A 21,796-nucleotide genomic window follows, 5' to 3' on the forward strand; every position below is an offset into this window, starting at 1 on the left:
GGTGATTATGGTGAATATAAAGGAGCAGGACATGCGAAAGGAAATATGGTTTCATCTCCGTTGGAAGCGGAATATAATGCACTAATAGTAACTATGCAACAATGTTGGATAAGAGGATATACTAAAGTGATCTTGAAGGTGATAACAAGAAAATGTTTGATAATCTACAATCAAGGGAATTGCAGTTTGGTTTGTATAATTGGGTTAGAGAAGCAAGATGGTGGAGCAGACAGTTTCAAGAGGTTGAATTCAAATGGATCAACAGAGCTGACAATGAAGTGGCGGACAAGTTATCCAAGATGGATACACTGGCATTATTTGAATTTTACTATTATATTCCTAGATCAGTTTCACCATTGTTGCATAATGACTATGTAAAATCTTTTGAATAATTAATGCAATTGGTGTTAAAAAAAAAAAAAATATACAGAGAAAGAAATAGGTTGAGAAAGCCATAAGATTGTTTACTAAATCAAATGAGAACTAGTTATTTCGGATCACATAACTCATCCACAATAAGTAATCACCTCATCTCATTCATTCAACTCACCTTATTGCGAAATAAGATAAGTTACAACAAATCTCATATCTTCTTTTTACAACAAAATGGAAAGTTTAAACGAATTTAGCCAGACGCCCAATTTGGATTTCTATGCAAACAACATATGATGCTTGGCTCCTTGCAAGGTGTATACGGTATATCCGTATATATATCTTAGTTGATTCCAAAACAACAGCAGAAGATTTACTGAACTAAAAATTGATAAAATTTCACTTGCACATATTCATCTATTTCATTCTTAAATATTATATTTTATATAATAATGATTTCAATTAGTGTTTGATTCATTAACTAAATCTGAATTTTCGGGTCCTGCAATCTTTTTTCAATAAACATGAATTGAGAATCAAATACTGGCCGTGTTTAAAGAAGTGGGCTGCAGGGGTATTTTCATCAAAAGACATTATTCTTAAAACCGGAATTTCAGAGAACCCACAAAAAAAACTGGAACCAAGATTTGAGTAAAGTACACAAAGATTGGACAACTGAACCACAAGAAATACGGAAACACACAAGTTTGGAAAAAAGTAAGCACTGAAGCTAACACAGTTCCTCCCCCAAGAGAACATGAACTACTACTCATTCTCCTTGTTGCAATAATACCTTACTACGGTACTCCCCCAACGCCCATATAGGGAAAATGTTTCGGTAAGCAGCGTACGTTATCATGCAGTTCCTATTGAAGACTCCCATTATTTCCTGAGAGAGAGAGAGAGAGAATAATTATCAAGTTAACCAACAGAAACTCGTTAAAGACCAATGTGTTAATCCATCTCGTTACCTGTTGTGGGAAATCACCACTCTCCATTTGAGCATTAATCAAATATCTCGCAGCTCGATGTAGGGGTTTTTGATCTACCTCCACCTAAGCACACAAAAAAAAGAAGAGATATATAAGTGCTAATGGAAATGGATTTAAAAAGAATAGACTGAAAATTAACTCACTTGCCCAGCACCAATGAGTGATAGCAAAGCCCATGCTGTATTCACCACATGAGACCGGTTGCCTTCAAGGTTTGAATATACCTATATTCGTAAGAAGGGAACGATTCATCAAGTAGCAGTAAGTAAATAAAGTCTAATGAACATACAAAAGTGAGTACTAACTTTGTCTTGACATGAAAGATAGCTTTCTCCCCATCCGCCCGAAGGAAGTTGTTTCGACAAGAGAAATTCACAAGCTTTCGCAACAGTTGGAGAGTTTTTCAATGTCTTTCCAGCAGCTTCAAGCCCTTTCACTCCAAACCATGTCCCATACGTGAAGCAAACAGCCCATGACCCATACCTTACAGATATATATATCACAGGTTACAACTTACAAACCTACTAGAAGATACAGAAAGAAGGAATAGTTTTTATCATGACTAGTAGAGACAAACCATGAGCCATCTGATTCTTGAATAGATTCAATGAACTTAACAGCCTTCTCAATGCACTCATCTACTTCCTTCTTCCGATGACCAGGATATAGCTTTCGGAATGCTACCAACGCTTGGATTGCAGCTGACGTACACTCCACGTAACTACAGAACCATTCTAGCGAATCAAGCAACATTTCCCAAAGCATAAAGTATCAATTAAAATGGCAAGATGCTAGCGCCTTACGGGTAGTCAATAACAATATCGCCAAAGGTTTCTGCTGGATTGATTAGCTGCCAACATATATAAGCAAAGCAAAGGGGTATCAGGTACATATGTGTTTCTGAGAGCTTGGCCACATAGATACAAGCTTGAGAACATTACTGATCTACATCTGGGTACATAGACTTTACCTCCAACCAAGGGTATGACCTTGTGAGCTCATATGTCGCAAAACCTCCATCTGCATTCTGAAATTAAAAATTAGTTGCTAATCAGACAAAGAAGTTGTTTTGCTTTGCGGAAAGAAAACCTATGAGTTATCAATACGTATTTGATACAAGGATTGTAAGCAAAAGTTAACCTGTAACGAAATGATAACATTAACAGCATCATATAACCGTTTCGTATCTACTGGTTCACCAACAATCTCCTTAGGAACTTTGGATAGTAAAAGAGCAGCCTGAAGAGAGAGAAAGAAAAAACAAACTGATTACCACCAGAAAAGAAACCGTGAAAGGTAACTAAATCTTTCACATTTTTTATTACTTTAAGTCCCTCTGCGGTGCAATCGGAGATAGGCCAACCATGATCTGCAGTTGAGAAAGGCCAAGCCCCTTTAGAAATGTGTCGATACCAGTAACTCAGATCTCCAGGGCAGTCCTCTGACACCTATCCCATGAGAAGAAACAAGCATGAGAGGGAAAATAACATCACATAGCAGATCTTCTGAGATGCCACCTATCGCAAACCTGAGAATTCTTGACATATGAATGTGCTTTTTTCAAAACTGGCCCATATTCTTCGACTAAGTTGGTTGCCAGAACAGCTTGAACAGCAAAACTCGTATCCCATAGCTGGCTTCCATTATAACCCTGTCAATTGCGGCTGCATTAGAGTATGGATAAAAAAAGCAAGGAAGGGTTTTGGTTGACAGGAAAGAATGAAACACGGAGATGCAGATGCTCTCAAGAGTGTTTCTTTCTTTCTTATGACTCCAGAATTATTACATTAAACACATACTATAGTAAAATTCCTAAGTTCACATAAATTAGTATAGTAATGTGATTTCTGATTACTGTTAGATTTAAAGATTTATATTTGTGAACAAAAAAAGATTATATTTGTATACTGTTGCGTTAATGATTCAAGCGGCGTGATAATGTACTGATTCGGCAGTCAGTCACCTTCTTCCATGTGACAAACATATCATAATCATGTATAAAAAATATTCGGTACCTGCATCTTCATTCCATCTTCAGCTACCCAAAGATAGTCATGGATTCTTGGTAGGTGCAACTTAAAAGCCTCTGAGTTTGGGTCCTCTACCCAACAACAAAGCATATTTAATACCTGTTATAAGAGAACAAGGAAAAGATGATTAAAGTAGAGGGTTTAAAAACAGAATAGAGCATGAGGTTTTTGAAATATCCCCAAACTGAGCATTTTAGATAATAATAACAATGGACAATGAAAAAATGGTACCGAAGATGTTGTGAATTTTGGATTTGCATACCTTATTCACGGGTCCTATGCAGATGTACCTTGTGTTCTCATCTTCGTAATGAATGTGTTCTAAAGTGGTTCTGAGAGCCTTTTCTCTCAAATTTGCACCCGGCCATCGCGTTAAAACAGGCTCAACGATCTTGTGAAGTGATGCCCAAAGAATATCTTGGACAAGTGGGTGTGGGTAGTATAAATCCTCCTTCAATATAAAAGCAACTATGAGTTACTGCATATTCTGTATTCTATCAAGAATCATTAGTTGTGTTATCCAGCCAGCCAAGGATCTCATTATAAAATAAAAATCCTCAGATTACAATTCAACGTCAGTTCGACTAACCTTTGCACAAAGGTTGCGTGCTTCATTCCAGTCGACTTCATGATATGGTACAGTGAAAAGCTCCTTTCTCAGTGATAAAACAGTGGACGTTATGGGACCCACGAACCGTTTTCCGTACAAATACGACATTGGTAAGTAGACCATCCGACAATGGCACCACATCCTTCCTGGAGCACGAAAATTATTATTATGCTTTAGCTCTACTGTGCCCTATATCTAAATAAGAACTACAAAACAAGCTGTATTAAGAAAAAAACATATCTATCTTTATAAATGGACGCACAGTTCAACCATTTGATAACTGTGTGCTTTTAAACAAGCGTGCAAAGCAGAATAGATTGCAATCTATGATCAGATGAAAAAATGCTTCCCAGATTTAGTTTACTTGAGTTGTCCATGATTAATGGTATACCATATCACATAAAGTCGCAATGCTACTAGAGCACATTTCCAAGCAGGGTAAACAACTATATACAAAGTCCAATTGTTAATAGCTGAGACCTAAGGAACCATAAAGGAGCTAAAACAGAAATGGGCAATTTTGGTTTTGCTGTGATCCATGTTATAAAACAGCCATTGAACATAGAACTGATAATGCGAGGCACTCAATTTGTAAACTGGTAAAAGAAACAATATCCAATTTGCGAGGGTATAGAGCACCTGGATGGATTGGCAGAATATACGGAAGAAGCCATATCTCAGGTGGCAGTGGGTTATTTCCAGACCATTCAAAAGCTCCAAGTACCTTCAATCACAGATCCAAGCAAAAAAAGAATGAATAAAGTAACAGAAATACTAAATATGATTTAAACATCGAAGGAGAGATAGAGGTCAGTACAGAAAGCCACATTTTCCCCCAAGAAGTGATATTGGTAGCGCCACCATGATTGAGTATCCAGTCACGCCCTATCTCCATAGCTCCATCACCATCGTTAGGTCCTTCTCCAAGCAGCCTCAGAGTAACATAGTTCAAGACAGACCCAAACATGGTGCTGGGGCCCTCAATATGTAGACCCCAACCTCCGTCCTCATTCTAAAACCAATTGATTTAGAAAATCAGGAAGTTGACATTTTATGTGTCTACAGAACACAATAGGAAACACAACTATAGGGAGATAGTGTTTGTTTGCCTGGTGATTATGGAGATAACGGCGCATTTCAGCTTTATGTTGTTCTGACAATACTGTATTCAGAGCTCCAGTTATGGAGAGTGTAATTATCTGGAAAAGAATGTAAGCAGTGTTAGTTTTTGGCTTAGAAAGTTGAAAAAAAAAAAAGAAAAAAAAAGGAACAAACCAGTCCTGGTAGAAGAAACATAGGACCACCATAATCTCCTGCCCAGTGCCCGTCACTAGCCTGTATGGTTGAATAGAAATCTACACCCCTCTTTAAAGTGGTTTCCACCATCTTCTCTGTAACATCATCACCGTCTTTGATATTCACTTGTGGTAAAACTGGTCTGCTCAAGCTTTCTCTTGAAAACTACAATACAGAGAGAGAGATAATATATTCAATTCGAAATCAAATAAATACTGATTTGATTTAACCATTAGAAAACCGAAGACTACAACACACAAGAGATTACAATAAGAGAAGGCCTCCGGGAGCTGCAGCAATAAGTTAACAAAGATGTTGAGAACTGAGCTATAGTTACTCAGGCTCCGAATGGTGACTGCGGTTTGAGCGGTGCGGGACAAGCGGTTTAACTACAGTGCGGTTCTAACAGTTATAAAAATGTATAAATATATAATATATGTAGAGATTTTTGTTACGATGGTCACCATTCGAAGCCTCAAAAGCACTCAGTTCACACGCTGCTGACAAGTTTGATTTGATTCGATTCGATTTGAGGCGAAATTACGTAAAATCCACTCCAATAAACTAATAAAACTACAGATCAAATCACCTCGCTCGCTCTCTCTCTCTCTATATATATCATTTCACATTCCTAAGTAACAGTGTACGATTCATATGGCCAGCGAAAGTCAACGAAGGAGTGAAAGATACCTGGAGGCGCATAAGCAGATCAGAGCTGTGTTTCTTCGCGAATCGGTTCTCTCTAAACGACTTTCTCGCTTCCTCGACGGCGGCGAGCTCTTCGGGCGTCCCGAGGTTCGGATCGAACTCCCAGAACTGCCTTCCGACGTGGTTGTTGGTCGTTCTGAGCCACGGACTACCTCCCTCGGCGATCTTCAGTTTCCACATTTTGGCGAGATTGGATGTGAAGAAGAGATGTACTGAATTAGCTCTTGGGAATCATGTGATACACTCTAGATACAGTTCCGATAGTGAAGCCTGTGGACCCTTTCGCTCAACCAAATTATTTAATTTTGTATTGTTATGAGTTATCTGTCACTACTCCACATAACTCATTTTAGAACATTTTCGTATAAATGGTAATGTTATTTATTGGGCACATCTTTCAAATACTCAGAAAGAGTTTTTAATTAAAAAAAAAACATACGAGGAGAAATATTATCCAAAAGAGGTTTTATTAAATTAAATTTAAAAAAAATCTAATTTTCAAAAAAACTTTATTCAATTTCTTACTTTTCAATTTTTAAAAAAGTTATTTTCAAATCCAAAAATTCTTTTTGACATATTTATAAATTATTATTTTAAATCTTAATTATATACATATATATTTTAAAAATCTTAATTCTCTCAAACTTTCTCAAATCTAAACCGTAAATTTAAACTCTAGAGATATAAATGTACGTGATTTCTTTAATAAAATTTATTTTGGTTATTTTGAGTTTTGTATGCTATATTTGTAAGAAAATTTAGTACTATTCTTAAATATTTCTCATATTTATTTATATAAATATTTTCTTTATAAAAAGGAGCCTATTTTGTGCCCTCTCATACATGCTTTTTGCTTTCGAAAATAAAAATAAGATTACCAGAGTAAAATACACTTGGTAAAACTCAAAATCTAGCTCACGATAGGCCAAGCAAAGTAAACAAGGTTGCCATTTGAACTATAAACGACGTTGCCATTTAATAACCTTTGATCAATTGCATGTTTGCCAAACAGCCACGGCATACAATGAAAGCATACACAGACGAGATACTCATAAAATCTCCTCATATTGACGACCACATCAAGCATTTGACGGCCTATTTCAACAACCTCAACAAACACGGAATGAAATTCAACCCAACCAAATGTATTTTCATTGTCACCCACAGCAAATTATTGGATTATATCTTCAGCAAAAAAAAAATCGAGGCAAACCCAAAAAAAAAATCATCAGTATTACTGACCACGCATCTCCAAAAAATACAAAAGAGGTACATCGACTCACAAGTGCTGCACCTGCTCTTTGCGGAACAACACATATGTTGAATGAGATGCTAAATGCGAAGATACCTTCAAACTATTAAATAAGTATTTATCCACCCCACGATCTTAGAGAAGCCATAAAATGGAGAAATTTTGTACTTGTACATATCAATCTTAAGCTCTATGGTAAGTAGTATTCTAGTTAGTGGAGGATACAAAACAAGAAATTAACAAATGAATGCCTACCTACATGTAATTCAATGACTTGTAAGTGCGGATGAGTTAGAAATAAATAGAGCAAAGAGTAAACGGTACACAAAGTTTGTTAATGGGGTTCGTTTCCTACATCTTCGTGACCTCGTCCAGATTTCGAATCCACTAGAATGAGAAAGTAAATTACAACCAATTCGCAAACGCGTAACACAAGCACAACCCTCTTGGATCACCGCTCTCTTCTATATCATGAACTCTTTAAGGTAAACTAACCTTCAGCTACACTCTCCCAGAGTTCAGACTTTATCAGGATAACCTAACCATGAGCTAAACTTCCTCTGAATCTGGAATTCAACCTTTTAACATGGACATCTATGTGTTCATCTTTGCAACCAATACACTCAAATGCTTCCTTGTTCCCTCTAACATGAATCCCAAGGATGCTCGATGGTTCCTCTCTTTGACTTCAATGAATTAACTAGATACCAATTTCCAAACTCTTTCGCATGTATTATTCTTCTTTTTATATCATGTTTATGCTGCATCTTCTGAATATAACTACATAAAAGGCATGTAGGCATGTAATGTATAAACTTTGTCGTCGCCTATTTACCACCTAACGATTTCTTGAACATTGATAAATATTAGCTATCACCAAAATAAAACTTTAAAGGACAGTTGGAAAGGAAACAGAAGAATAACAGAAAAAGATTTGTTTATATGTTTTTTGTTGCTAAAATTAGCATATACTCCAACGGCTTTTGAAACCCAAAATGTTTCATTTTAAAACATTTTTTTTATTATCTTGTTAGTTTCAAAAGGAAATTGTGTAAAGATGGTACGAAGCGAGAGAAGAGACGAAAGGGTTGTGGTTGCGATTGATCGAGGCAAAGGTAGCCAGGCTGCACTGAAATGGGCTGTTGATAATCTTGTAACCTCGGGAGAGAGTCTTACTCTTGTTCATGTCAAACTCAAACAAGCTTTAGTTATAAATGGTATCGCTCAGATGCTTATTCTCTATTCATTCAAATTGGTGTTCAAATTATTTTACATAAACAAATTAAAAATCATTATGCTGATTCAATGGTGTTGATCTTGTAGCCAACCCCAATAAGTCTAGTAATGACGTCAAGGAATTGTTTCTTCCATTCCGCTGCTTCTGCAACAGAAAAGACGTGAGTTTTTTTTTTTGCCTCTCTTCATTGGTTTTTAGTATTATCGTCACAAGAAAACATTTAATATGAATATCACCTAGGTTAGTACCAAAGCCAAAACTGTGATTTATGGAATCCTATTCGAAATAAAATTACTCAAACTAATATATAGTTTTAAAAGAATTTACGAACAAAAACTGTTATTTTAAATATTCTAGTTTTTATAATAAAATATATATATTTATATCTTAACCATAATAATTAAAATATAATATGAATTTATATATGGTTCACCTTGACAAATAAACAAAAAGTCTATATATAGAGTTATTATTTTGACCATATAATAAAATATAAAAGTGAACAAGATGGAACAAAAAATGCTGCAATCACGTGAAGGACAATTATCCCTATTTTAGTTGAACTTTTATAAACATATCTGTATATTTTGAGAAAAATAAAAATAAAAATGGGGGTCCCCAAAGGGTGGGGGTCCATTCAAATGTTTCAGTATAATGTCCACAAGTCCGGCTCTGGTTAGTAGTTAGTTCTTTTTATGATTATATATTCGTAGAGATAGACGTAATATGGTCAAAATGTTTGAAGATTGGGAGTATTGTTAACAGATAAGATGTGAAGATGCGGTATTGGAGGATGTCGATGCTGCTAAAGGAATCATAGACTATGTCAAAGAGAATGCAATTGATATTCTAGTACTCGGTGCATCCAAGATGACTCTGTTAAAGTATGCATATTTCTTCACGCAACTTCTTTAATTATCAACACAAAAATAGTATATTATGAGTGTTGTAATCTTGTGTGTTTCAATAGACGGTTCAAAGCGGCAGATGTTACCAGCATGGTGATGAAAGGGGCAGCTAATTTCTGTACGGTTTATGCAATCTCCGGAAGTAAAATATCGTCGGTTAGATCAGCTACGTCTTCACCTCCCCCACTTTGCGCAATACGTCCACAAATAACAGCTCGGCCTAGCAACAACTCAATGGGCCAAGGTGAAACTCAGGACGAGATCGTGATCAAGTATAAGTATGTTCCGTAAACAACAACGTGCTTGTCATTATTATTCATATTCTGTTGCACAAAACTAAGTAACAAATAATTTGAATAGGTCTCAAAGAGGATTTGACCAGGCCTCAGTGACAGACTCCGACATGTCGTTTGTGAGTAGTGATAGGCCAAGCGTCGATCTTATGTTCCCAACGTCACGTCTCTCTATTTACTCTGAGTTCGAAGACAACCGATGCAGCTTTGCCACATCCTCATGCTCATCAGAGAAACAATCCGTAGACTTGGGTTCTTCATATTCGGCATTCTCCCCAGGCTCTCAGGGAAGTGGGAGACTCTCCACGTGGTCACTCCAGGTAAATAATACTATTTATTAATCATTTTCAGTTTTTATTATTATTTTTATTAACCAATCATTAACAGACTCTATAAATCTTTACAGGATGATGTACAAGCTGAGATGAGAAGATTGAAAATGGAGCTCAGGTATACAATGGAAATGTATAGCACCGCCTGTAAAGAAGCAATCACAGCCAAGAACATGGTAATAAATATATGTAATCGAAATAAAATCACACAAATTTTGAGATAAATGACATTTAAATATTTGTATTCTCAGAGTAAAGAGTTACACAAATGGAGAGTAGAGAAGGAGCACAAGCTAGAAGAAGCAAGACAGGCCAAAGAAGCGGCAATGGCAATGGCTGAGAACGAGAAGGCAAAGACCAGAGCAGCAATGGAAGCAATAGCCACCGCTAATAGAATAGCAGAAATCGAAGCACAGAAGAGAAAACAAATCGAAACGGCGTCTCTGAGAGAAGCAGAAGATAAGAACACTAGTGATAGAAGGTATAGGGAATATACAATCGAGGAGATCGAAGAAGCAACAGAAAATTTCTCAATAAATAACAAGATTGGAGAAGGAGGTTACGGACCTGTCTACAAGGGCACATTAGACTACACAAAAGTGGCGATAAAAGTCTTGAGACCGGACGCAAGGCAAGGAAGATCGCAGTTCCAGCAAGAAGTGGAAGTCCTAACCTCGATAAGACACCCGAACTTGGTTCTCTTGCTAGGAGCCTGCACGGAGTACGGGTGTCTAGTCTACGAACACCTCGAAAACGGCAGCGTAGAAGACCTTCTCCTCAAACGAGGAAACAACTCTCCATCGCTTACGTGGCAGCTACGGTTCCGCATCGCAGCCGAAATCGCCACTAGTCTCAACTTCCTCCACCAGATGAAACCGGAGCCGGTCGTGCACCGGGACCTTAAACCGGCTAACGTGTTGCTCGACCAGCATATGGTCAGCAAGATCGCCGACGTGGGTCTCGCTAGGCTCGTCCCTCCCTCGGTCTCTGACGCCGTGACGCAGTATCGAGTGACGTCAGCTGCTGGGACCTTGTGTTATATCGATCCTGAGTACCAGCAGACGGGTATGCTTGGAACCAAATCAGACGTGTACTCGTTCGGGATCACGGTGCTGCAGTTACTCACGGGGAAGCCACCGATGAGCTTGACTCACCAGGTGCAAAAGGCGATTGAAGGAGGGACGTTTGCTGAGATTTTAGATCCTGATGTTCATGACTGGCCACTCGAAGAGGCCTTGGTTTTAGCGAAAATTGGTTTACAATGCGCTGAGTTGAGGCGGAGAGACAGACCTAACTTGGGGAAGGATGTGTTGCCTGAGCTTAAGAGGCTCATGGATTTAGCTGAAGAAAGCATGTCAGAATAACAGCGGAACTGATAGTGTAGCATCCACGTAAATGCCTCTCTTTTATCTCTTCAGTTTTGTTATACGTAGCATGTCTTTGATTTCTAAACCACTACTTCTTTTTAAACCTGTTTTAGGAGATATTAAGCGATCCATGTCTCAACAAATATGGGAATGGTGGAAGTTTTAATTACTGAACATCCTCTTGAGGAGGTAATACAGAGGGAGTAGAGGGCCGTGTGAAGAGGAAGAAGGAATACACAAATGTAAGTAAGAAAACTCATCAGCTTACTTACTAAAATGGACTTACAGTAAAAAAAAAAAAAAAAAAAAAAAAAACTCATCAGCTTGTTTTATTGTGAAATGGTGAAGAACCCCTAGCCATGAAGAAAAATTTAATTTGTTTCTAAAAGTGTAAATGAATCTTCCAAAAAATTTTCCTATGTTGCCAGATGCAATTACTGCATCTGATTTTGTGAGTTTTGAATGATTAAGCTTTGGCTTTTATAAGGTAAACACCTTTTTTTTTAACATTGTGTGAACATTTTATTAAAGCATAAGTAGTTGAAATAAAAGGGAAAATAAGGAGTCAAAAGGGCCTATTATTCCCAAAAACAAAACAGAGCATAACGAAAAGAAACACCACATCTCTCAGGCTATCCCTATTATTCAGTTTATAAGATAGCCAAACCCTATCAAAAAATTCCTTGCTTGCAGATAAATATCCAGCTAGTATGGACTGTATGGTATATTTCCCTATTGTTCTAGAGTGGATCATATCTTCTTATGCCAGAGGAACTACTGTGTCTATCATATAGGCACTCCGGGTACGATATGTGCAGCTTCGCTTGATATGTTTATGTTCTTGCATGGCCACTTCGTTAGATCTACGAGACGGTCATTTTAAATCGAAGATTATGATAAGTTGTAAAGAACTGTTTCTTTTGCTCAGATAATCTTTTTATTAAGAAGGATAAAGCGAGCTAATCCTAAATTTATAGTTGAATCACACAAAAAATAGAACAAAAGGCCCTCTCACTCATTGAAGTTCATTACGCTTACTAAACACATTGACTTACATTCAATCCGAGAAGAAGATCACACTGAAACGCCTAGCAAAAGAGTGAAATACACAGCTAGAAAACTACTGATGACAAACACTGCTTCTATGATTACAAATATAAGTCACCGAAACCAAGATATCGGAGTAGAGTTCGTTTGGGGAAGCTGCGGCATCATACAGTGAAGAAGCTGCTGCTGTTGCTGCGGCTGCTGCCACTCAGGCAGAGAAACACTACTACCACTAGTGACGCTACTGTTTTCTTTTTCCTCCACATCCATGTCTGCTTCTTCCATCATAGTATCATCACCATCCAACTCGACAATCTCTGGCTCGCGAGGTTCCTGGAAGGTTCCTTTGGATTCCAAAAACTGGTAATGAGATGGGTTCCAGGGAACAACAGCTTGTTCCTTGTTAGCTTTGTAATCTTCTTCATCAGCTACACCTACATCATGAAGAAATCTATCTGCACAATAAGATAAAAAAAAAAAAAAAAGACACCTATTAGAAACTAACCAATTAAACACTGTCTAACAGCTTCTCAAAGGCTAATTAATGATTCTAATAAACTCTCTTAAATGCTTACTCTTCAACCCTGAGATCAAGCTTCTATCAACGAAGAGGTGAGGCTGGTGGTGGTGTTGAGGAGGAGGCTTGAAGAGCACAATAGCTCTCTCTTGGTTTAGGGGAGAAGACTGGATATGATCGTGATCCTCCATAACCACCTCTTCCTCCATAATCGGTGGTAAATCCAAATCCTGATGCATCGCAAAACACACAATAAATCAAATAAACATACATACTTAGGGTTTTCAGGAAAATCAGAAGAGAGAAATTACGAGTCGGCGAATCTTTGAGGCGGGAGAAGAGAGGGAAAAATCGGAGAAGTCGTCGTTCACTCGGTCAATCTCCTTCCTCTTCATCCTCGTCGGCACACAATCGTATCCCGCCATGTTTTTTCTTTTGACAAGAGGCGACCGAAGCGAATCTTCCAGCGAATGAAGAGTATGGGAAGAGGTAGGTGCTCGCGAAGCTTTTTAAATTTTAGTAGAGAGCTAAGTAGTAAGTTTAGTTCCGAAGAGGTTTGGGAGAGAGGAGAGAAAAGGAGGAGGAGGAGCACTTTCTCAGATATTCTAGAGGGATCCAGAAACCGTAGATTATTTTCCTTTTTCGATTTGGATATTGGATTATTGGATCCAAACTAATCCAGTTTCAATTACAATCTTTATATTGGGTTGATTTGTTCCCGGACCATATGTGATGTGTAATTAGGCTTTGGGTATTTGATTCCATAGTCCAATTTTGTCATCTCATATGAATTTATTTTTTTAAATTAATTAGTTGTAAATATATTATCTAGTTTTGAACACTAAGTACGGAGTTTTATTAAAATGCATCTCTTTCTAATACTTAAACTAGAATGATATCATGTGTTCCAAAAAAAAAATACTAGAATGATATCGTTTGCAGAAGAGTTTGTTAGGAAAGTTTAATCTTTCTTTTCAAAAATTACCACAGTTAATTATTTTCAAAGTAATAATAAAACTGTCATTATTTGTTTCCAATAAAAAAAGAAACTAAATGATATTTTTTACATAATTATTTTTTGGTATTATTATTGGTGGAGCAATTCACCATTCTGAACAATTTTGTCTAAACTTAAGCTGAATAACCGACGAGTAGTTCAAGTTTAAGCCGAAAAAAAGAACTAATTCTTAAAATTATATTGAGTTAGATAACATTTATGCTAGCCGACAATTTGTGGAAAGTTTTTGTCTTTCTCCAATTTTGGTTCCAGAGATCTTTTATCGGTTAATTTTGTAGTCTTGATAGTATATTTAGTGATTAATGAAATATTTTAGATGACTAAAACAATAAAATAAAATAAAAACATTTAGTAGTACACAGTATCCCCAAACAAATGAGTATGGGACGAGCTTTTTTGCTCATAGAAATTTAGGCGGTTGGTCGAAAAGGAAATAATAAGACTGCCGTCAAATTTCGATGTGTAATTATAATAGTAATCAAGAAAATGTTAATACCAATTGCACATTTTACCACTAAAAATGATTTGTAGATGCCAAAAAAAAAAAAAGACTTGCAAGTGTTATAAGTCACATAACTTTATAAGAAACATAGTTAAACAATAGAATAATAACATAAATTTAGGTCCAAGCAAAGCATAATCATAACGTACCAACAAACATACATATTTCATATCAATCTCTTGAACAGAAGCATAATACTCATAGTAATCCGGTTCATTGAAAGTTTGAAACCCTTAATAGTACTCACACGTCTCTGTCCCTTTTACATTCGGCTGGCATAACTGGGAACCTAGTACGGTCGGTACAGTAGTTGTAGATGGTCCATTTCATGCGGACCCATTTGAGACGACGATATTGTTCGGCATCAAGGTCACGGAACTCATTCTGATCCCACCACATGCGGCCTTGAGTAGCACAGTACTTGGCCTCCACAGAAGCTTGGCAGCCGTCGATGTGGAATCCTCTGTAGGAAGCTATGAAGGGTGCATTAGCCCAATTGGTTTTCTCTAGCCCTCCTCTCGTGGCCCAATCGTCAGCGTTCCAAAGGCTCGAGTATAGCTTCATCGGTTGGTTGAATGGGAAACGTACTCCTAGATCCTTAGCGTTCTTGAACACACGGATTGGTATGTTGTCAACAAAGAATCTGATATAATACAAAAAAAAATCAAACTAACCGGTATTAGTTTTACCCCAGCGGTTTGAACATATGACGTTCTATAATTAAAATTTGAACCCCGTATTAGGGCACATGATTGACAGATTGAATGAGTCACTAGCCTATCCATCTATGCTAGCTCATTTGAATATTAAAAAAAAAAAAAAGCTGAACTTTTTTGTCTTTTTGACTCAATTGTCTCTCTGAAAAATCTTGCAAGACCCCACTACTTTTTACAGGATCAAGATTGGGTCACGCCCGAGGTTAAAATTACACTATTAAGAAAACTATAATAATAATAATTTGAAAATTGCGACAAGATAGGAAAAAAAGAAATAATAATGGTGGTGGTAGGACCATGTTATACCTGACAACTTTTAACATATACTAATATATACGAAAGTGTAATGTAAGTAATGAGGATAGAGTGCATACACAATTTGGTAGAGGTTCCAGAGGATGGAGTAAGTATGATAAGCCTTTGAAGGGTCGAACCAGAGATAGATGCGTTGCTCTCTGTTTCCCTTTCCTCCTGTGAACACATTCGTCTGCAATATTGCTGGCTGGCCTGTCCTGTTCCCGAGAAACTCGAAATCTATCTCGTCATGCTCGTTGTTAGTCGACGACAGCTTCACACATAAAAATTTTCAATTATTAGTTAGATTTGTATTGGTGACGGCAATTATACAAACATATTAGCATTTTTCTTGTTTGTTTGATAAAGGATTAGTATTTCTATTTTAGTCACATTTTTTTTTAGATTTGCGGTGAGACTCACATAAAATGCAGTGACGACCCCAGCGGTATCACCAGCTGGCAGCTTTATGTGCATACTGAAATGTCCGAACAAATATGACCCTTTGGATTGAAACCCTGTCCCTGTTATCATTCACCCCAATAAAAACAAAGTGAATATTGAACCCAAACAAAAAATAAATAAACATAGTGACCATTCCAGGCCGTCCCAATGTTTTTGGATATCTTGCGTAAAATCTAAATATAGACCTTTTTGTATGGTTTTTAAGTTAATGTGAAATAATATTGTTTCAAAAACTGAAACTAAAGATAGGAAACCCAAAGCTATATATCTTTATTTGCCTATGTTTCAGACCGAACCTAATCCATCCAAAATATCTTGCAGTAGTAAATGTACCAGTGTATTTGTCGAGGATGAGTTGGAGTTCGGAACCGCCATTGAGTTGCTTCTGGTGGTCAAAAGCCCAAGTTGGAACGTAGTTTCGGCCGAATGGCACATCAATGGCCTTCCGTGGAGGAATTGCCATTACAGTAGAAGAGGCCATCAGAAACAGAGCTACGAGAGCCCATGGAGTTGAAGAAACAGCCATTGCCGGTCTGAAGAGGGAGAGAGAGAGATGATGATGAATGATGTGGTGAGTGAAGCTAAGGGGGTGTGGGTGGCTTTATATAAGAACGAATTCTTTGGTGGGACGTTCTTCTTTATTACGATAATAAACTTTTAAAAAATCCAACTTATTTTCAAGTTTCGCGGACCTTTCTTTTGTGAGAACTCAAATTATAATGGGTTACAACTGTAATATGGACATCATACGTACAGCTATACAGCTTTCACAATCAGTTTTCTATTTCATTATAAAATATTATGCAATGTTGGGTAAATAAATTGTGTTAATATTTCGAGTTGCGACATATTTGTTGACAAAACTAGACGAGTCTTTCATTGTCTTCTTACTAACACAGTTCAGTATTTCATTTGACTAATTTCATATAAATGACTAAATTGTAGGACTTCCATCTCTAGGCTGTTTAGGAAAAGATGAAACTACATTATAGCCATGTTCTTTTTGCAAACGCTGCAACCAGCGTCGGCGTTCAAAACTTACACCTATTTTTATGGCAAATACACCGCTGGCGGGACAAAACCGATTTGTTTTCCAAATCGCTACGGCAAAAATATAAATAAACCTGACGCTGAAAAGTAGCAGCGTTAGCAACCTTCTCTAGTTGTGTCTTTGTCAGCTTGTTGGCGTTAGATTTAGTTTTCAAAACTCGTTCAGTTTACCATTGTCATAGTAATTTTTTTTTGACGCAACTGCTGGCCGCAGCGACCATTAAAAGAACATGGCTTATATACATTTTCTTCAAATACAAACTAGTGGCTAATTTGTATACTTTTTTAATCAGAGTTAATTTGTAGAAATTAACTTTCAAATCAATGTAATGAATTTGTGGTTGTGTACTGTTGGGTTTTGTTTACCTTATTAATTGCTATACAAATATAATTTTAAATGTAAACAAAACTGTCCGTTTGTATAAACTTACTCTTTTCTTTGGAAAATAATAGGAAATCATGATCAATTCATATAATAAACAAAAAGTGATGAATTTAAATACAGCCTTTACGTCAATTATAGTTAGTTTATTACCATTAGACAATGATTTTGGAGGGTTGGACTCCTTATCTACCACCATATTTTATCTGTTCTACGGAAGTTGGATCATGATAAGGCACATGCCGTTAACTATTACACCACAGAGACAATTTACACCTTCGAAGAGAGGATTGGTAGAATTGAAGAGATTGCCTACGACCTGAAATCATCTCAGATGACTGATCATGTGAGGACTAAAGTAACGCTCAACATCGAGAATCCAACAACTGCATCTAAAATCTTACTTCTCCTCTCTGTAAAACAATTGTTATTGAATACAAGTATGGAAAGCTCCATAAATGATGTTTCTCATGTCTCCGCATCACACATGAGAAATCTTCATGTCCTCTTCAAAAGCAAAAACAAAAACCATAAGTTTCTGGTTTATCAGTGGTACAAAAGAATAAAGTCGACATCCACAATGCTGATAAGATGGAGCAGGGAGATCTAATCAAAACGTTGGAGGGTCCCCACAGTGTTTCTCTTATGTTTCCCGAACTGTCTAAAACCGATCATCAGATTGGCTTCAATACTTTCTCACTCAGATAATTTTGGAAGGAAAGTTAGAATTCTAAGAGCCAAGCAGTAAACTGATGAAGCAATTTCGGTCCCTGTTGTCCCTTTGGATCATGTAATTTTAGGCAGGTTGCCTCCTTTTGCTTTACCTTGTTTTTATTTGTTTTCTCCGGGGTAGAGTATTATTAGATTTACTTTGTAAAATCTGAACATCATTAATATGATATTAGCATTCTTAGCAAAAAAAAAAACTGATGAAGCCAAAACTGGAGTAGATAAAAACGTTAAATATGATTTTGAACTATAAAAACGAGATAAAAGGTAGAAGGTGTTGACAAAACATTCTCTAGCACACTCAATACACTTTTGTAACTTACTTTTCTATGCCACAAAGTTAAATTCTAATTGAATGATTAAAAACCTGAGTCGAATGCGCAGCTGAACAAGGAATTTAGTAGATACAGCCATTCCATTCCATTTTTTATTTTCTTGGTTGGGTTATTTCATTTCTGTTTTCAAAAGCCTCGCTACTTTTCATCCCTCGTTATGTTCAATTGTTCATTGCCCAATTCTATGTTTTTGATGTTTTGAAGAACTTTATGTAACTTACGTTATGTTTTCATCAAATGTAGTCATCAATAGTTTGGTGTTTAGTAATTAGAAGGATCTTATAATATGTTTAGTTATCTATTTGTTCTTGACATATGTACACAACTTTTAAATAATTCTTAATGAAACAGATTAAGTTAAAACATTTTAAAGATCAACAATTTTCAGTTACCCACTAGCTAGCTAGCTATAAAGAAGATAAGAGCGTTTGTGAAAAACCCTACCGAAGTACTTGAATATATTAAGAGTAATGACATACTATCATACCGTTGACCCACCATAATTTATGATCCACTTACTTCTTGTTTTATACAAGTCGATTTTGTAAGTTCAATATTTAGGGGATGCACACTCCTCCATGTGAAATATTCATCTTCATAATAAAGAAAATGTAGTCAATTATCGGAAGAATACATGTGGAGTGTATGATGAGGCCGCCTTCAAGACAAGAATAGCAACTTGGATAGAGACAGATTGATCATGTCATTTATCATTGGGTGTTAGGTCTTCTTCGAGATGTCGTTTGTGGCAACAACAACATCACGAGCTTTTGCCTTCATCTCTGTCACCGACATGGTTTAATCATGCATTAATTAAGTGTTAGCATACATAATAACGAAAAAAATTACTTCCATTGCCAAAAACAAATTATATTTCCACTGTTTTATTTTAAGTGATGTTTAAAAAAAATTGTTTCAAATGATGTTTTCAAATTTCTGAGCTTCTAGTATGACTATATGAGCACTGGTTTTTTTTTCTCATTGATCTTTGTCAGTCCTATTAAAGCTTTTGGATCAATATGAGATTATTGTGTGCAACACCTGTCAAACATGTGTAACATCAATTTTCTATAATCGTCACCTGGCTTCACACCCATGAACTACCTTCGATCCATGAACCACCTTCGATCTATTGTCTCTTCTATACTTCCATGCCGCCAATCTGGATATATGTATACTTGATAGTAGGATCTAACATCGTGTCCATATACTTAGAGCAATAGGAGCGCAGTAAACCTCATAACCTTATCGTCGTGTCTTATCATTATTTCAAAAGGAACGATTCCTTTAATTCCTTTTCTGTTAAAACCAGGAGCGTCATTCGCACCTCAGTTTTTCTTCTTGTCTTCCAGTCTCAAGAAATTCATTATCATTCAAACATCAAACATCAATCAAATATCGACGGATACCATAAATGATTTGGAGAATTTTTTATATCTACTCTCAAAATTTTACGAACGTTCTTTACAGAAATATATACGAAAGTCATAAAATATTTACACCTAAGAAAAAAGAAACAATATAATTTATATATGGTATACCTCCTAATAGACTAAGCGACCGCAAAAACTATAAAAGTTCTTTATATTATTTTTCTAGCTGTTATAGTTTTTGTCACTATTGTTTTTAGAGAAAAGTAATTAATCTATTTTCATCATAAAGATTGCAATTATGAATTTTAATCTCACTAAAAATGTTTACTATTGCTTTATTTTGGATACGTTTAATATATGTGTGAGTACTTCTTTTGATGGAAAACTGTTTCTAAAGAGGATCGGATTATGGTTTAAACTCCATATTGTACAAAAATAGACCGCAAATTACTTTTGAAATAATTTTCTTGGGACGTCCTATATGGCTATATCTCTCCGCAAATCGCAAGTTTAGAACAATGAAAAAGATAAAGACTTTAATGAACCACCCTTGATATCTCCATATTTCTTCATACCTGTATATAAGGTGGAACAGCCAAAATAAGATCATTTTACCGAGTAGCACCCATGTGTCTGTTTTAAATGGTCGGTCCATTATTCGGTCAGTTTATATCCAATCTTCCTGAAACGAAGCTGGACTTAATTACATATCTACTTTCTTAAAAGACGATCGAGTTAGTCGTGTTAAGTCAAGAGAGTCAATATGTTAAATAAATGAGCGTGCGAAATCGTATTTTTAGTTTATTGTATTTAATCCTATTGTGTTCGTGAAACAGTTGAAAACACGCCCCTCTGACTTTCGAATCTCGATACACATTCATGTGGATGAGAATCTAAAATATTTAAACTAAAAATTATTGTGTTTGCTGCTAAAAACGAATACATTTTGATGTATAAAGCAGAGACTTAGAGCATCAGTGGTGGCAAAGTAACGAACTTAACGGCATTCCAAGGGAAAGCTGGAAAGGCAAAATAGCCTCTAAACCACGTAACAATATTTTATATGGAGAAGAATATGATAATATTTTTTGTATACAAAGAAAACTTAATTTACATCAATATGGCAACTTTTGCGGTGTTACATCATACATTTCAGTTGCTATTTTTAATATATTATTTGTTACTTGTTAGTTTAGTTAGTAACTTCGAATAAGTAATCTATCAAATATTATTAGGTAAATAATGTCGGGTTCTTTGTAATACCATAGAAACAAGAGGCAAACGATCAATGAAATCAAAATAATGTTTTATTGATCTTAGTAAAACTGTAATAAACTTTTATCAAGCAAACATAAGAAAATAGAATACTATAGAACTAAAAAGTTTTTATTACAAAAATAGGTTTCAAGGGTCAAAATGACCAAAATTAGTTTCATTAAAGAGGTAAAGTATATTTGCACTTCTAGAATTAACTAATATAAACTTAGGGTTTAGATTTTAGAAAAAGGGATTGGAATTTAAAATTTAAGATTTAGAAAATAAAATTTAAAGTAACAATTTCAGATATATATTTGAAAAGAAAAGTTTAAGAGAAAATGTTTCAAGAAAAGAAAAAAAGTTCAAAAAGAAAGATAAAAAACAAAAGTTCGGTTAAAGTTTTGAATATAGTTTTTAGAAAATTAAAAAACATATTTTATTTTTAATATTTTTATATATATATAAAAAAGTAAGGGTATAGTTCTTTTTTATCACTCTAATGAAACTTATTTTGATCATTTTTGTGCTTGTGTGTCTTTTTTGTTCCCAGACATAATAGACGCTACAACTTTATTACTAAGACCAAGTTAAATGACCGTATACAATATGAATAAGTTTTGTTTTTTTTTCAACAACGTGAATAAGTTTTGTAAAGCTCCCAAATCCTCCAAGTTTATAGATATCTAGCCCCGATGGTATTCATAGTCCCACAGT

General features: G+C 35.9%; 4 protein-coding genes across 4 annotated transcripts; 1 reads left to right on the forward strand and 3 right to left on the reverse strand.

Annotated features, from left to right (window-relative positions):
- Positions 1 to 924: 924 nt before the first annotated feature.
- On the reverse strand, positions 925 to 6,322 carry LOC103860345 (cycloartenol synthase). Its single transcript, XM_009137935.3, has 18 exons — positions 5,991 to 6,322; positions 5,280 to 5,465; positions 5,114 to 5,203; positions 4,822 to 5,016; positions 4,644 to 4,728; positions 3,984 to 4,150; positions 3,657 to 3,845; positions 3,380 to 3,493; positions 2,893 to 3,015; positions 2,690 to 2,812; positions 2,505 to 2,603; positions 2,335 to 2,391; positions 2,168 to 2,214; positions 1,942 to 2,085; positions 1,670 to 1,847; positions 1,508 to 1,588; positions 1,344 to 1,427; positions 925 to 1,261 (listed from the first exon to the last, which is right to left on the reverse strand). The coding sequence occupies exons 1-18, from the start codon at positions 6,186 to 6,188 to the stop codon at positions 1,142 to 1,144; spliced, it is 2,280 nt and encodes a 759-aa protein (XP_009136183.1). The 5' UTR covers positions 6,189 to 6,322; the 3' UTR covers positions 925 to 1,141.
- Positions 6,323 to 6,548: 226 nt separating this feature from the next.
- LOC103860347 (U-box domain-containing protein 35) lies at positions 6,549 to 11,712 on the forward strand. Its single transcript, XM_033287599.1, has 8 exons — positions 6,549 to 8,477; positions 8,584 to 8,657; positions 9,263 to 9,381; positions 9,468 to 9,683; positions 9,766 to 10,018; positions 10,105 to 10,206; positions 10,282 to 11,421; positions 11,511 to 11,712. The coding sequence occupies exons 1-7, from the start codon at positions 8,318 to 8,320 to the stop codon at positions 11,392 to 11,394; spliced, it is 2,037 nt and encodes a 678-aa protein (XP_033143490.1). The 5' UTR covers positions 6,549 to 8,317; the 3' UTR covers positions 11,395 to 11,421; positions 11,511 to 11,712.
- A 677-nt stretch (positions 11,713 to 12,389) lies between these two features.
- Positions 12,390 to 13,662, reverse strand: LOC103860346. The gene is made up of 4 exons (XM_033287604.1): positions 13,468 to 13,662; positions 13,273 to 13,424; positions 13,020 to 13,191; positions 12,390 to 12,899 (listed from the first exon to the last, which is right to left on the reverse strand). The coding sequence occupies exons 2-4, from the start codon at positions 13,384 to 13,386 to the stop codon at positions 12,559 to 12,561; spliced, it is 627 nt and encodes a 208-aa protein (XP_033143495.1). The 5' UTR covers positions 13,387 to 13,424; positions 13,468 to 13,662; the 3' UTR covers positions 12,390 to 12,558.
- An 869-nt stretch (positions 13,663 to 14,531) lies between these two features.
- On the reverse strand, positions 14,532 to 16,551 carry LOC103860348 (xyloglucan endotransglucosylase/hydrolase). Its single transcript, XM_009137938.3, has 4 exons — positions 16,290 to 16,551; positions 15,915 to 16,015; positions 15,572 to 15,765; positions 14,532 to 15,124 (listed from the first exon to the last, which is right to left on the reverse strand). The coding sequence occupies exons 1-4, from the start codon at positions 16,480 to 16,482 to the stop codon at positions 14,725 to 14,727; spliced, it is 888 nt and encodes a 295-aa protein (XP_009136186.1). The 5' UTR covers positions 16,483 to 16,551; the 3' UTR covers positions 14,532 to 14,724.
- Positions 16,552 to 21,796: the final 5,245 nt, after the last annotated feature.

This window comes from Brassica rapa, chromosome A03 (genome assembly GCF_000309985.2).
Source record: "Brassica rapa cultivar Chiifu-401-42 chromosome A03, CAAS_Brap_v3.01, whole genome shotgun sequence".
NCBI classification, from domain to species: Eukaryota; Viridiplantae; Streptophyta; class Magnoliopsida; order Brassicales; family Brassicaceae; genus Brassica; species Brassica rapa.

Coding starts and splice junctions, on each gene's coding strand:
- LOC103860345 (XM_009137935.3), bottom strand. CDS start 6,188: ATGTGGAAACTGAAGATCGCCGAGGGAGGTAGTCCGTGGCTCAGAACG. Junction 5,466..5,990: donor ATCTGCTTATGCGCCTCCAG/GTATCTTTCACT, acceptor TCTGTATTGTAG/TTTTCAAGAGAAAGCTTGAG. Junction 1,589..1,669: donor ATCTTTCATGTCAAGACAAA/GTTAGTACTCAC, acceptor TTACGAATATAG/GTATATTCAAACCTTGAAGG.
- LOC103860347 (XM_033287599.1), top strand. CDS start 8,318: ATGGTACGAAGCGAGAGAAGAGACGAAAGGGTTGTGGTTGCGATTGAT. Junction 9,684..9,765: donor GAGATCGTGATCAAGTATAA/GTATGTTCCGTA, acceptor TAATTTGAATAG/GTCTCAAAGAGGATTTGACC. Junction 10,019..10,104: donor TCTCCACGTGGTCACTCCAG/GTAAATAATACT, acceptor AAATCTTTACAG/GATGATGTACAAGCTGAGAT.
- LOC103860346 (XM_033287604.1), bottom strand. CDS start 13,386: ATGGCGGGATACGATTGTGTGCCGACGAGGATGAAGAGGAAGGAGATT. Junction 13,192..13,272: donor CCTCAAAGATTCGCCGACTC/GTAATTTCTCTC, acceptor GCGATGCATCAG/GATTTGGATTTACCACCGAT. Junction 12,900..13,019: donor CTTGATCTCAGGGTTGAAGA/GTAAGCATTTAA, acceptor CTTATTGTGCAG/ATAGATTTCTTCATGATGTA.
- LOC103860348 (XM_009137938.3), bottom strand. CDS start 16,482: ATGGCTGTTTCTTCAACTCCATGGGCTCTCGTAGCTCTGTTTCTGATG. Junction 15,766..15,914: donor GGGTCGTCACTGCATTTTAT/GTGAGTCTCACC, acceptor TTATGTGTGAAG/CTGTCGTCGACTAACAACGA. Junction 15,125..15,571: donor TGGAACCTCTACCAAATTGT/GTATGCACTCTA, acceptor GTATTATATCAG/ATTCTTTGTTGACAACATAC.